At 31.4% G+C, this 15,837-nt stretch overlaps 3 protein-coding genes across 5 annotated transcripts; all 3 read right to left on the bottom strand.

Moving 5' to 3' along the window:
* Nucleotides 1–7,364: 7,364 nt before the first annotated feature.
* LOC114395023 (PRA1 family protein B1-like) lies at nucleotides 7,365–9,044 on the bottom strand. Its single transcript, XM_028356710.1, has one exon. The coding sequence runs from the start codon at nucleotides 8,345–8,347 to the stop codon at nucleotides 7,670–7,672; it is 678 nt and encodes a 225-aa protein (XP_028212511.1). The 5' UTR covers nucleotides 8,348–9,044; the 3' UTR covers nucleotides 7,365–7,669.
* A 117-nt stretch (nucleotides 9,045–9,161) lies between these two features.
* Nucleotides 9,162–10,354, bottom strand: LOC114395024 (macrophage migration inhibitory factor homolog). Its single transcript, XM_028356711.1, has 3 exons — nucleotides 10,158–10,354; nucleotides 9,518–9,718; nucleotides 9,162–9,374 (listed from the first exon to the last, which is right to left on the bottom strand). Exons 1-3 carry the CDS (start codon nucleotides 10,266–10,268, stop codon nucleotides 9,324–9,326), a joined length of 363 nt encoding a protein of 120 aa, XP_028212512.1. The 5' UTR covers nucleotides 10,269–10,354; the 3' UTR covers nucleotides 9,162–9,323.
* A 936-nt stretch (nucleotides 10,355–11,290) lies between these two features.
* LOC114395206 (macrophage migration inhibitory factor homolog) lies at nucleotides 11,291–13,391 on the bottom strand. 3 transcript variants are annotated; one of them, XM_028356923.1, is made up of 4 exons: nucleotides 13,222–13,391; nucleotides 11,897–12,097; nucleotides 11,760–11,813; nucleotides 11,291–11,591 (listed from the first exon to the last, which is right to left on the bottom strand). In XM_028356923.1, exons 1-3 carry the CDS (start codon nucleotides 13,330–13,332, stop codon nucleotides 11,760–11,762), a joined length of 366 nt encoding a protein of 121 aa, XP_028212724.1. In that variant the 5' UTR covers nucleotides 13,333–13,391; the 3' UTR covers nucleotides 11,291–11,591. The 3 variants fall into 3 exon arrangements, with proteins under 3 accessions (XP_028212724.1, XP_028212725.1, XP_028212726.1); XM_028356924.1 differs by having other exon boundaries at nucleotides 11,755–11,813; XM_028356925.1 differs by lacking the exon at nucleotides 11,760–11,813 and having other exon boundaries at nucleotides 13,222–13,390.
* Nucleotides 13,392–15,837: the final 2,446 nt, after the last annotated feature.

The following is a 15,837-nucleotide window of genomic DNA, read 5'->3' on the forward strand; positions in this document are numbered from 1 at the left end:
ATGACCGAAAACAATTTTTTTTTAAAAAAAACCATACGAATTGCCAATCCGTATGGGTTAAAAATTTTCTTGAAAACATAAGGCCATACGGATTGGCAGTTCGTATGGCCTAAAAAACATTTTTTTACAAAGCCTAAAGGAAAACCACAAAAACAGTAACAACATAAATAAAAAAAAAACAACACCACCAAACAACATAAACCAAAAAACAACAACCATCAGACAATAACAACAACATAGGAAGAAGAAACAGGAGGATTACTAATCTTGAAAGCGACACGAGAAGATGGAGAAGCAGATAGGAAAGAGGAGACGACACCACCCTTGCTGAGAGGAGGAGGCGGAGAACGGAGGAGGAAGGAGGAGAAGAACAGAGGAGGAGAAAAAAAAATGAATAATGACCATATGAGTCATTATTCGGGTTTTATAGGAAAGGGTGAATGGCATTTTCGCCCTTTCACCCGAATTGCTGGGTGCCCCAACAAAAAATGCTGGTGCCCCAAGCAATACCCGACGGTGAAATAGAATTCCATGACAGCAATTTAGTGATGGTTCTCATGTAGTTAGCAACAAGCGATTGTGTGCATAAATAAAGGTGATTTTTACTTTCAATTTTGGATGTGGGTTGTTTGGTCCAATTACTCTATCTTTCATTAATCATTTTAATAAATTACAAAAAAAAAGTATTTAAAAATTAATAATTAACTATTGTAAAATATTTAAAATCATTTATTTTGTAAATTTAACTTCCTCTTAATTAAACCAGATTACTAGTAAAATATTTTAACAGATTCATTCTAATATATAAAGAGGAGGGTTAGAATAACTTTTAGATCATTCTAGCAAAAGGACCAGTTGACAGGTTACTCTGGAGAACACACACGTCAGTTTTTTTATTTTTCTTACTTTTCCACTAACACAATGGACGAGGGCCCACATAAATTTCGCTTACGTAAGACACTGATTAATGTAGCTTGACACGACAATTGGCCACGTCACCTAAAATTTCATTGGGTGTTGCTGGGTGCGGCAAATTTCCCCATCTGGGGTAGTTTTACAAACTATTTCCCCGGATGGGGTTGTTTTGAAATTATTTCCAAGAGGGAGCACTTTTTCACGTAAACTGCATGGACTTACAAAGCAAACCGCCATTGCTAATGGTGAGTTCACTGCGAGAAGCCAGGTGGTAGGTAAACCGCCACCTCCACTAGCGAGTTCATCTCAGGTGGAACTCGCCACCACTATTGGCGAGTTAGCCAGTGGTTTCACAAACCGCTGGTTTGACTGGCGACTCGCAGGTGGCAGGCTGCAGGCTAGGTTTCAGTGGTAGGGGGCTACTTTTTAGTGTTAGGGGGACTGCTTTTTCAGAGAAAGGGGAGTTGCAACTGCCATTGGCGAGTTGAGTGCAAGTTGCAACTCCCATTGGCGATTTAGGGCAGAAAAAATAGCCATCTCGGTTGGTGATTTTGTGCCTGTATATACGAAAACTTCTTTCAGTTGTGTGCTCACAATCACAAGTAGAGTTTTTAGCTGTGTTCTCACAATCACAAGTAGCTTTGAGACGAAGAATTCTTTCAACTGTGTGTGCTCACAATCAGTAGCTTTGAGTTTTTTGAATGCACAAGTAGCTTTGAGTTTTCTGAGTGTTTAGGGATTTATCCGCATAAAGTTTTAAATTTGTTTGCTTGAACTTAAATATTTGAATCAGGTTTGTAATTTTGAAATTAATAATTTGTGTTATAATTTTTTTTAACTAAATTTTTATAGCAGTTAGAAGGTATAGTTTTTATTAATTCTTTAATTAAATTAGTTTTATATTTTTATTTCATAATTTCCAGTAAAATAATTTGTATTATAATTTTTTTAAGTAATTTTTTTGTAGCAGTTTGAATGTATAGTTTTTATGAAATTTTTAATTAAATTAGTTTTATATTTTATATGATTGTTTGTGTGTATAAAATAGAAGAAATTTGTCATCAAATTTTTAATTGGTTTGAAATTTGGTTCTTAAGGGTTAAATTTGTGAATGAGGTTCGTAAATTTCAGTCAAATAAATTATATTATAAAATATTTTTGAAGTAATTTTTTAGACCAGTTTGAATTTATAGTTGTTAATAATTTTTTAATTAAATTAGTTTTATATTTTATATGTTTGTTTGTGTGTATAAAATAGAAGAAATATGTGCTGATATTTATTTAAAGAAAATATTTGAGTCCCGAAAAAATTTGGGAAATATGAAAATTTTAGTATATTTTTAATTAGATTAGGTTGGTGTTGATAGTTTGTTAGTGTGCTAAAAATTAATGAAGCATGTATTGTCAAAAGTGTGTGAAAGTAAAAAAATTTGTAACATCATAATTATTTTAAGTAAGTATTTTGAGTGTGAAAATTTATTTTAATATAAAGTTATATTAATTTTTTAATTAGATAAGGTTGATGTTCATGATTTGTTGGTGTGTCTTAAAAATTTATTTGCATTCAACTTGAACGGTATTTAAAATTAAATTTTTTTTCCCATTATATTTATTTGAAGTACGTATGTTGAAGTTATTATTGTTAAAATTAATTATTTATAAATAATACTAACTTTGTTTATGGTTTATTTGGGCTTTAAAGTTACTACCTTGGAATCGTATTTTTTTTTTTGAAGTGTTTACCATCCAAAATATTTCAAGTTAATAATTTTTTTATAGAAGAAAGTTTTAATGTCAAATTGTGTTGAAGAAAATTTTTGTGATTACATTTTACTATTTTGAATTTATTATGATTAATTAATTAAAATATTGTTTTTGTAGATACACAATGAATTCGGTTATGACAGTGTTGTATTTCAATGGAAGGGTATATGAAAATAATGATGGTGTAATATTTGAAGGCAGTAAAAAAACGATTCAGATTAAATGTGGAATTAGTTTCAATGCTTTGAAGAAAAAAATTGGAGAAAAGGTAAAATTACAAAATAATGAAATTATTTCTGCTATCAGTTGTAGATTTTTAGTGTCAAGAAAATATATTGCCTTGCAAATTTGCGATGACGAAGACATTGAAACGATGCTGTAAAGTTTTAAACAACAACAAGAAATATCAGTTCTAGAATTGTACATAGAAAAAGATGTGGCTGGTGGTTCAATATTTCATTCTGTAAAGTAAAATATAATACAAAAAATTGATAACAAAAATTTTACATTAAAAAAATTAACTACATTTAGAAAAAATCAATTAAATATACATACCACATAATTAAAATCTGAATAAATAACAAAATACATCAATTTGAACAAATAACAAAATTAAAAATAACAATACGTACACAAATTTAAATAAATGTTCTAAAATACTCTACAAATAACAAAATTAAAAATTTAATAGCTACAAAAATTTAAATAAATGTTCTAAAATACTCTACAAATAAAAAAAATTACAAATTTAATAGCTACACAAATTAAAATAAATGGCCAAATTAAAATACATAAATTTGTTACACATACAAAAATTTAACACAAAAAAACTTAAAATACTACCTAAAATACTCTACAAATAACAAAATTAAAAATTACATACCTACACAAATTTAAATAAATTACCAAATTAAAATACATAACAAAATTAAAAATTTAAACACGTACATAAATTTTACACAAATAAACTTAAAATAGTCTACAAATAACATAATTACAAATTAAATAACTACAAAAATTTAAATAAATGACGAAATTAAAATACATAACAAAATTAAAAATTTAAAGACGTACATAAATTATACAAAAATAAACTTAAAATACTACCTAAAATAGTCTACAAATAACAAAATTAAAAATTAAATAGCTACAAAAATTTAAATAAATGACCAAATTGAAATGCATAAAAAATTAAAAATTTAAACACGTACATAAATTGTACACAAATAAACTTAAAATACTACCTAAAATAGTTTACAAATAACAAAATTAAAAATTAAATAGCTACAAAAATTTAAATAAATGACCAAATTAAAATTCATAATAAAATTAAAAATTGTTACACGTACATAAATTTTACACAAAAAAACTTAAAATACTACCTAAAATACTCTACAAATAACAAAATTAAAAATTAACATAGCAACATAAATTGAAATAAATGACCAAATTAAAATACGTACATAATAAAATTATAAAATAAAACACGTGCATAAATTTAACCCAACAAAACTTAATTTACTAACTAAAATACTCTATACATAACAAAATTAAATATTAAAATACGTACATAAATTTAATTAAATAACAAATATTATACAAAAAAAATGGTATTAAATCAAAAAAATAATATTTTATTAATTATATATATATATATATATATAATTAATTAATAAAATATCATATATTTCAATAAAAACTATAAATAAGTCAATTAAATAATATTCACATTCTAACTAAACCTAAAATATCATATATAAAATACAAATAATATCATACAAACCTAATAAATCTAAACCAAATAATAATAACATAACAACTAAAATTAACGTACAAATAATTTTATCACAAATAATAACATACAAATTAAAAAAATCTTAACAAAATCATATTAATAAATCCACTACAACTAACGTACAAATCATAGTATACCAACTCAAATTTGTAACATATACATCTAACACAAAAAATATCAATATTTCAATGTACTACTTAAAATTTAAAAATTCCATCTAACATCAACAAACGTAACATATGTATATATAAAACAATTAATACCATGATAATTTACAAAATTTACAGAAAATAATATATATCAATTTAACTATAACTAACCTAACATATATCTATATATATAACACAACTAATAACATATAATTTTTAAAACCTAACTTAAATAATATTAACCTATCAACTAAAGTTACCAAGTTAAGAACCACTTACCAAGCACACAAGTCATGTAATATGAAGAGGAGAGAAACCACGTACAAGGAGTGAAACCACTTAAAGAACAAAGCACAGCCCTACAAACATTAACAAAATATTTACCTTTCATATATATATATATATATATATATATATATATATATATATATATATATATATATATATATAACACAATAAATATCTATCATTCAAAAATACTTACCAAAAACAAAAGACAACAACAAAATAAGAAGAACGTAGTCAGTCTAATGGAGGAACTTATGAAGAAGAATAACAAAGCAATGAAAGCAAAGGAAGGAAGCGCAGCTGTGCACTCTCGGAGCTTCTGCTTTTATAATGGAAGAGGGCCAAAATTTTCAAACTGAAGCAACCCGCCAGCCATGCTGACGATCCCTGTGCAAGGCAAACCGCTAATGGTAGTGGCGATTTCGCTTGCACTGACACGTCTGCACTGCTGCACTGCCATTGCCTGCGAGAAGCAGGGCTAGACCTGCACCCTCAGCTATTGGAACTCGCCAGTTTGACTGACGGTTCCCTATGCGTTGTGCATATCGCCAGTTCGAATGGCGATTTCTGCCTTGCATGGACATATTGCCATTGGCAGTGGCGAGTCCTTCACGGAGACCAAACTCGTCAGTGGTTCTGGCTGTTTGGCTACATGCCCCATGCATTTTACGTTAAAAACTACCCCCTCTTGAAAATAATTTGAAAATAACCCCATCTGGGGAAATAGTTTCTAAAACTACCCCAGATGGGAAAATTTGTCGTTGGGTGCACTCGCTAGACACAACTATGATTTTCAAGTCATATAACACTTTAATCAACTAAGCTAATGAACCAATTATATTATAAAATAAATAATATTGTTATACAAAACACTAAAATTTTTAATGTATATTTAATGCGCATGTAAATTTAAATAATAAATTTTGTGATAATTAATTTTGATATAAATTTTATAAATTTACATACGCATTAAATATACATTAGAAATTTTAGTATTATGTATAGTAACATTATTTATTTTATAATATAATTGATTCATTAGCTCAGTTGGTTAGAACGATGCTAATAACTTATAAGAGTCATACTATATCCATACAGATGAAGTTCATCCGTATGACTCATACGAATGAAAGGGTAAAATTAAAAAAATGTAAAAATAGTGGGTGCACCAGCAATATTGCTTGTGCACCTAGCAACACCCAATGAAAATTTAGGAGACGTGCCCTATTGTCCTGTCTTGTTACATTAATCATTGAGCCCTCCATTGTGTTATTGAAAAAGTAAAAAAAAATAAAAAAATAATCAAAGAACTAACATACACATGACTCATACGGGTGAAATAACAAAATTAAAAAAATATTATCCTATTCAAATTAAAAATAATAATTTTTTTAAAAATATTAAAAAATTAATTTTAGAAAAAGTAAATTAGTTGTTAAATATTTATTTATAACTACTTATATATCAATAAATTTATCATAGTGCATGCGTTTAAAAAATCACGAAAAAAAATGTTAAATTATCTAAAAATTTTAAAATAAAATTAACTAATAATAAAAACTACAATGCTTTTGATTAGATTATGCAAAAAATTTAAATTTTTTTAAAATGAGTATTCTTTTTTCTTTTAGACTCAATTTAATTTATGAGTTTGTTTAAAAAAAATTGTCGCAATCATTATAAATTTTTTCAAATTATAATAATTATTCACACCGTTAATGTTTAAATATATTTTTCATACTTTTTACACTTTTGGGGATTAAATTTTGTATTTTCATCCTTTAGGGACCCATTTGTAAGGGGAAATGAAAATTTAAAATAACATTATATGACAAATATGTTGATAGGCTGGCAATTAGAATTGGTCATGTTAACAATCATTTCAGTGATAAATTTATTTCTATGTGTCACTGTACCTTGTTTTATTAACGATGAGGAACATATGTTAATGATTGTATATATTTATTGTAATTTTTATACTTTTGGACAAAAGTGACTATTTATCAATTTATATATTTTCTTTATAACTCCTCTATGCATTCTTACTGTAAAACAATATCACAGTATCATAATTCAATTGATTTGTTTTATTTATCATAATTTTAATTAAAATAGATTAAATTTAACACAGTGGATCAACTACCACAACATGTCATGGGTTGTTATAGTTATAGTTTAACCTATAGTCTTGAGTTTCAATGCTCGGTATGCTATATTGTGTTAGTTACATATTTTAAGAAAGAGTTTTGTCGTATCCATTTTGAACAAATAATTATTTGCGAAAAATATAATCCTTTTTATAAAAATATACTTTTGCAATTGAAAATACTCATTATTAAGAAAATTGATATAAATTTAACGTAATATTAGGATGAAATTACAGAATAAATAAAATAAATCAAATCTGTTAAATAAATATAAGTAACAGATCTGTCTGGAAAACAAAAACAAAAAGAATTTCCCTCCATAATATAGAACAAAACGTATACAAATTCCTAACATGCGCCAACGTATAAAACAACTTGTCAATCATGCAGATTAACAAAGGAAAACCTTAAATAATAATAATAAAAAAAATATTTTATGAGACACAAGGTTTTAAATATGGGTCACTTTTGTTCATATCCAATAAATTGTGGGCAAATGCAGCCTGCAATATGGTCCTAATAATTGTAATCACAGACACTAAAAAAAAAACATTGATGTTACCGTCCAAATTACGGTGGCGGAAACCTTGATGAGACAAGGGAATGTTGAATCAGCCGCGGACGCCGGGGGCGGGTGGCGCGGGCGAGGGAGGAACGGCGACAGCAGCGCGGAGGATGGACAGGAACCCGGCGGGCTGGTTCGTGCCGCCCTCGTCGAGGAAGAGATCCTCGGGGACCCTGAGGGCAGCGTGGGCGGCGACGAGGGCGACGGAGACGCTGAAGGCGGTGACGAGGAGGGAGCCGAGGGAGGTGAGGAACAAAAGGACGAAGGTGGTGGCGAGGAGGAGGGAGAGCGTCTCAAAGTCGGAGAAGGTGCGGCCGAGAAGCTGGAGGGGGCGGTCGGCGGGGCGGAGGAGGTAGAGGAAGAGCCACGAGGCGAGGAGGCCGAGGAGGAGGACGAGGGAGAAGGGGCTGGTGAGGAGGGACACGGCGAGGATGAGGGACACAACGATGTAATAGTTGATGCGAAAGTAGGAGATGTTGTGGCGGATGCGGAGGGTGGCTTCGGAGAATGACAGAGGCTTCGACATGGCGGTGTGGTCGAGGAGTTCCGGCCAAGGGCGGCGGTTGGAGAGCTTGTGGCGGAGGTTATCGGTGGCAAATGATAGGAGGAAGCGGAATGCGGATTGCGGCGGTTGCGGTGGCGGTTCGGTGGTTTGAGGGTTTGAGACGGGGAGAACTTGTAGTTGTTGTTGTTGTGGGGAAGGAGAGGGAGAGGGAGAAGCCATGTTGTTGGGAAATAAGTGAGAGAATGGAGAAGGTTTTGAATTTTGATATGGGTTTCTGATTTTGGTGAAGGAAATGAAACTGTGAAATGGTGGAAGAGAGAAAAGAAATAGAATATAGATTATTAGATTTGCTTGTTTTTGGGTATTCTAATTTGGCTTTCTTCATGTCTATTCTAGAGTTATTACTATAAAATACTCAACACGGTTTATATTTAACCTAGTTATAATTGTAATCTTCTTACAACAGTACACTTATATTTGTATAAAAGAATGCTATGAAATTGATGGACTCGGTAGCTTTTAAACCAGGAAATGCTACGTTTCTACTTGGAGCAGATTTTCTCTAATTAAGTGTCTTTTCCTTGGCCATTAGATCTTTCTGTGATCCTAGCTCTCAGTGTTAATGAAGTTGTTCCGGATTCAATCAAGATGTAATCAGTATCTTACTGAATTGATCGACTAAGTTGAACTGTGTGAACATGGAATTAGGTTGCTTATAAAAAAACCAATCGTGTAATTAATTAGGATGGGATGGTTAATGTTATATGAATCAATAAGCAGGTAATTGGTGCAAATTCCATGCATGATATTTGAGTGTATCAATTTTTAACGTACATATGCACTTTCTTTAAGTATATTGCGAGGGATCAATCACTGGTTATCTGTATGGGAAAAAAATTATTCAGAAGGGTAAAATTTATCTGGGTGATTTTTATGCGTCAAATTTAATTAGTCTCTAATTATAGATGGGAGGATATCCTTCATGAAAAATAAAAACATATGCACCTACTAATAATAGCATAGGAATATCAGATTATAGACAGAATAAGACTTGACTAACAAAAATTAAATACAATTTGAGTTGCCGTTTTATAAAAGAAAAATGTTATTAATAAGTAAGGAATTAATGAAATACTTACTATTCATAGCATGTCAAAATTACAATAACAATAAAGTAACAGGTTTTCTCTTTCCATCATTTGGACTCGACTACCATGATAGACCCGTTCAATGCACAATTATAGCCCTGCACAAGAAAACAAATAAAGCACAAAAAAAGGTCAATTAATTGTAAAGCTAAAGCCAATGAACTCTGTTCTCTCATGGAGAATAAGTGAATATATGTTCTACTGTATTTAAAAATAAAAAATTAGTATTTAGATAACTTGCCTCTGTGTTATAGAATTTTAAGAAGAACCGTGACTTTGGCACCAACAACTTGGTTTCAAGAACGCAGGCAATTCCAGCACTCAGTTTTTTGTTCAATTCTGGGTTAAGAGCACCCATGGACACCAGTTCACCATAGGCAGCTGGCTCCTCAGTCCCACCAAAACATGTGGTTGTTGATCCTTCCAGTGAAACCATCACAAACTGCAATTTGTTATGTTTTTTTTTTTCATTATTTCGACCAAGTCGAAGACAATTTACCATAACTCAACCAAATTGAAACTAGACCCCGTGATATTTGTTAAGGATTTAAAAAAAATCCAAAAAAAAAAAAACTGAAAAAAGTAAACTGTCCGGAGGAAAGTTGAAATCTTTTCTATGTTGTTTCATGCAATTAACATACAGAAGATCTTATACTGGCTATGACCAGTACTAACAAAATGATTTCCCCTTAAAAATTGAACCATTTTAGAGATAAAATCAATTTTGTAATATAATTAACTACAAAGGAATAGTACGACAAGGATGGGGTGAAATAATTTTCATGAATTAACTTTCAACTTAATTCTATATATAAAACATCAACGCTATAAATCATGGTCATATGTAGATATCATAGAGAGAGGGGGGAAAGTAGTGATACAGGCTCAGGTGTGCGCATGATGCTGGCGACGGTGGAGATTACTTGGGAGAGTATCGAAGAGGCGTCTAAATCATTAAGGCTAACGTTAGTAGAAAGGGTGAGAACCGGCATCTTCAGTTCACCGTTGCTTTTGCTTATGATCTTACTCACACTTCTTTCTCCAACAACTACCACACATTTCTTTATGTAATCCTTTTGGAATTCTTTCTCCAACAACTACCACACAATTCTTTATGTAATCCTTTTGGAATTAAAAAAAAAAAACTTTTGTAAAAATAATTACTTATCTATCACCCGTTCCAATTTATTTACAGATCTACACCGATTTACTATTCAATATTCACAGTATGAATGCAGCTCCTCAGCACCGAATTCACACCTTTGATTAAAAATAATTAAAAAAAAAACTGAGGAATCGGGAATAGGGGCGAATTCTCTTCTGATTTTTTTTCATATTTTTTTGGACTTGTATTTTTAAAACATTCGATTTGATCTTTGTTTTAAGAAATAAACTAACTTACAAAAATGTATATTACAAAAAATATATAAGATTTACATATAATATATATAATTTTTATTCAGCATATATTATCTTATATATAAAATGATTTTACACAAATTAAATAATTATTAAAAGTTGAATAAATAATCATAATTTAAAAAACTAATATAATTTGTTTATATAGTTTTAAGAGAAGTCACTACATTGTATAACTTAGTTGAAATTATAATTTTATAATAAGTTTCATAATTTGTAAAAATTAATTTAAAAGTTGTTATTACAAAATTATATGTAATTTTATTGAAACAATAATTTTATCATTTGAATATATTTTATAATATTTTCTACCATTGTTATCTAATGCAGATCAAACACAGAATACGATTAAAGCTTATTATTCTCATATCTTATCCTATTCTTATTCCTTTATCATACCTTATCATGAACACTAAACGAGTCTTAAAAGTAGATGACGGTGCAATTTCCACAAAATTAAGGATACTTAAACCTAATTGTGTTATTTATAGTCCACAAGGACCAGTTTCTTTAGTTAACCTAATTCGTTTTTTTTTTTCAACTGATTAGAAGTTTAAAAGCAACCATTAATCTATTCTTGTAACTACAAAATAACTAAGTCGCAAGTTTAACCATGCATAATTCTAATTCACCACTAAAATGACGCTCATCTCAAGGTCAGCAGATAATGTTTGTCCAGAGATAACATCATAAACATATACGACCCACAGTTGTCCTTGAACATAATCCAATTACGATGGCATAATGTCCTCAAAATGGGGTATTAAAATTCAGAGTACTTTTTACAGATAAAAAAGTTCAAAAACAGAATAACGAGTTCATCCGACATCCATGGCATCATTACCAAAATAACTCGGAATTCAGAATGTAGATCCATTCCATCCAAAGTTGGAACCCTGCAGATCACACAAGGCACTATCAACATTCAGTATAAGCAAAGAATTTGTGACCAATTAGCATAGCAAATTTTTTGTAGTTAGCATCGAAAAGAAATTTGGTTGGATTATGTACAGCTTGTAGTGGCTACTATGAAGTCTAGAACAGTGAGGATTTATTTACATGACCTAGTGCTGGTGTAAAGCATGCAAACATTGTGCATATTCTTGACTCTGATGGGCCTAAACAAAAAGGAAGAATGGAATAAGAGGATGCAAGGTAAGGACCCTTCTTTTGAGGACAGGACTCAGGTCTAGATACTTGCCTTGGTGTCATAAAACTTCAAGTAGAATCGCGACTTTGGCACAGACAACTTGTTTTCGAGAATTGAAGCAATGCCAGCACTAAGTTTCTTGTTCACATCAGGGCTAAGACCACCAATGGACACCAATTCACCATAAGCTGCTGGCTGCTCACTCCCACCATGAGATATAGGCACTGATCCTTTCAAAACAATCATCACATACTGCAAAATTGATAAAAAAAATAAATAAATAACCAAAAGGCTTAAAGACAATCCAAATAAATAAAAAGAAGAAAATCTCATAGCAGAGCAAGAGGAATAGTGTAGAAGAAAACAGAAAATATCAAACTTCATTTTAATAAGTTAAATTAAACCACAAAAAGTTAATGTTATGTATCTATTGACTATAACTCCATCCATGGTAGCAGCATCTCTCAAATAGCATCCCAAAATTCCACTCAAGAAGCTAGTGGTTTTAAACTAGTAGTTTAACAAATACAGGATTGAAATCACAAAATATAACAACTTATATTGCAGACATTAAGGTAAACCAAAAGTGTATGTCAGCAGGTGTTACTGAATCATGTTCAACACAGAAATGAGGAAGCTTAACATAACACGTTATAGACTACAGCAACATTAGAATCAATCGCAACACACATATGCTACATGTAGAACTAACAACACAATATGTTACTATCCATTTTCTATGTATGCGGGAGGATGGAGGGATTTACTACTTTGTAATAACATACATATATACAACACTAGAAACACCAATTCATTTCAATTCAATTGAAAAGAAACTACACCAAGTTATCACAAGTTCAAAACAGAGAAAACTGCATAGCATGTATACGGGGATCAAATATGCTATATGCAGACAGCAAAAAAAAGAGAAAATCATTTCCATTTCCACATCATTCTTAGACACCAAAAATCTTTCATCCATAACATGGCACACGATGTACTACACAAACAGTGAAAGTAAAGTTGAAGTCTCAACACACCATCCAACCCAATTCTCAAAAAAAAAAAATTTGATGGCTATTATACTCATATAACCAGAACTGAAGAATCAAACAACAATAAAAACAAGAACCCTAGACAAGAGAAACTGCAAAAAAAAAGGGGGGAGAGTCCCTGAACTAGTCACTAATTTGCATCCATTTATTCAGCAACAAGTGCATATAATTGCGTAAAAATTAAATTAAATTAAAATGTTGAAGTAGGAAAAGAGAATGAAAGCATGAAAACCCAGAAAACGGAAACTTCAAAAAATCGAAAGCACACATGAAAAGACGTCACGGACGTTAGAGATAGTGATAGTGAGAGAGTTAACGTACGGCCTCGGGTTTGCCGATGATGCTGGCGACGGTTGAGGTGGCTTCGGAGAGAATGGAGGAGGTGTCGACGCCGTCTAGGTTAACGTTGGTGGAGAGGTTGAGGCACGGCATCGTTTCACTCTGCAGCTGTTGTATGTCAAAGGTGAAAGGTAAAAAAAAAAATCTGTCTTCATTATTCAACTGTCTTTTTATCTGGCAGAAATGTTTCGAAATGTCCAAAATGCCCTTTACATAAACCAACAAAATGCACCTCCCACATTTTTAATATCTCCAAATTAACCTTTCTAAAGTTCTTCACCTCAATTTTAAGTAGCATGTGATCTAAATATTTGTCATTGTCGTGAGGACCAGGATCCTTAAAGCTAATAACAAAAAGGAAAATTTTACATTACAGAGGCACACAACTACAATGGGAGAATCAAATATGAGTGAGAGGGAACAAATACAAGTGGAGAAACATTTGTTTTTTTCGTCGTGAGTGATGATGCCTTCACCATTGATTTCTTCACCACTCCATCAAAAATCTCATGGAAGTGCTTCTGAGGTTCAGTGAGGATGGTGCAAGGGCTTCACAAGGTTGGATAACAAGGTGCAAGGGTGAAGGAGGGCTTCACAAGGCTTCCGGTGAGCTTTTCAGGGTTGGGGAAGGGAGGTGTTCTCATCAAAGGTGATTTGTCTTTATCAAATTGCTTAAGAGGTGCAGGATTCACATGCCTCTCTCCCGTTACATTCAGCAAAATTCAATCTCAAATGTAAATCCATTTTGCATTGGGATTTTTGAAATGTAATGGAGTCAGAAAGCAATTATTGGAGGTACAGGAAGCAACAATCTTCCATAAGGTTGGAGAGATGTCAAAATGAACCAAAGAAAGGACCCTTAATTAGTGTATACCTTTATACTACCAGAAAGGTATTTATGAAAGTATAAAAAAAATAGTGTATTCTTGAAAGGTCCCCAAAATGGGGTCAAGTTGTACAACTATCTTTCGTTCTGGACTCCATTTGCATTTTTTCTGCATCAGGGTCGTCAATGGTTCTGCTGGGTGGTTGGGGCAATGGTGTTTGGATCGATGGTATTGCGTGGAGGCGGGGCTAGCTTAGGAGAGGGGGGAATATTTGTGTTTGTTCATGTCTTTTGGGGTGCAGGAAGCAAAAACGGATATGCAGAAGTAAAAAGTCCCAAGTTTCACGGGTTGTTCAAAACTTTAAATAGCCATTTTCATTGGGCCTACCAATCTGAAAAATTCTTTATTCGTGTGAATTAAGGCAATTCACTTGTCCAATTTCTTTTACTTTTTTATAATTATTTATATTAAATTCCTTTTTTATTAAATTTTTTATATTAGAATTCATCAGTATGTTAAAAATAAAAAATGAAAAATCTGAGAATAAAATATATAATTACAAATATTTTCAATATTAAACATTAATCTAATGTGTTAATGTAAAAGTATGATAATGTTATTAAGTTAACAATTTCACATACATGCTCATTATTATATTCTGAATTAAATAAATATATATGTGTGCTATTAAGTTGACAATTTTACATACATGTTCATTATTATATTGTGACTTAAATAAATATGTTTGTGCGCTAGTAACAACTGATGTAAAAAAAAATATTTTTTAAAAAATAGTGAAACTATATTGCATCCATGAAATATATAACACATCAATTTGAAAACTAAAAATACAATAAAAGGCGAAAAACACCAAAAGAAAATAATCAATTTGTGTCTAGACAATTTTTCTATTATAATGACTAAACTCAAATAATGTATTTGAATAGCAAAAGCATTGTTATCAACTAGGAAGAAGAATCAATCTTCCACAAACAATAACAAAGAGATCGTGAACGTTCTCTTTTCTGGTTACTTAAATGCGAGAAATTTCACAATTTATTTTTGTTTTTATTTGATAGTAACACCAACTCTCTCCTTTGAGTTAGCTCAATTCACTACTAAAAATTGTACATTTAACATCGCTAGATTAACATCGGTTTTCGGCAAAACCGATATTAACACAAATGCAGTGGCATACTTGTAAATAAGACCAGATTATTAACATTGATTTTAAAAAAACTAATGTTGACACAAACACAATGGCATACTAGTAATTAAGACTAGTTTATTAACATCGGTTTTAAAAAAACCGATGTTAACGTGACGTAGGTAACATCGATTTTGTGAAAATCGATGTTAACATTACGTAGGTAACATCGGTTTTGTCAAAATCAATCTTAAGAATTCTATGTTAACATCGGTTTTCGATGTTGTGGTTTTACTTAAATTTACAAACTCAAAAGCCTTCTCTTCTCGCGCTCATCAATCTCTCGCAAACCCACCCTCTTGCTTCTCCCTGACCCCCCACGCTTACTCTCTCAAAGGCACCATCAGGCCGTCGTTGTCACTGGCATTGTCCCTGACCCCCGACGCTGAGTCTCGCATAGCCACGCTCAGGCCGCCGTGGTCGCCGTGACGCTCACCCCACCCTCGTGTTTTGGTAAGTTTTTTTGGTTTCCTTGAACGACCTTCGTGTTTGAACAAGCTTCATTGTGTTTGAACAATCTTGGTGTTTCAACACGCTGAACTCACCCTCAGGTCACTGCCATTG

The sequence above is a fragment of the Glycine soja genome, chromosome 18 (assembly GCF_004193775.1).
Source record: "Glycine soja cultivar W05 chromosome 18, ASM419377v2, whole genome shotgun sequence".
NCBI classification, from domain to species: domain Eukaryota; kingdom Viridiplantae; phylum Streptophyta; class Magnoliopsida; order Fabales; family Fabaceae; genus Glycine; species Glycine soja.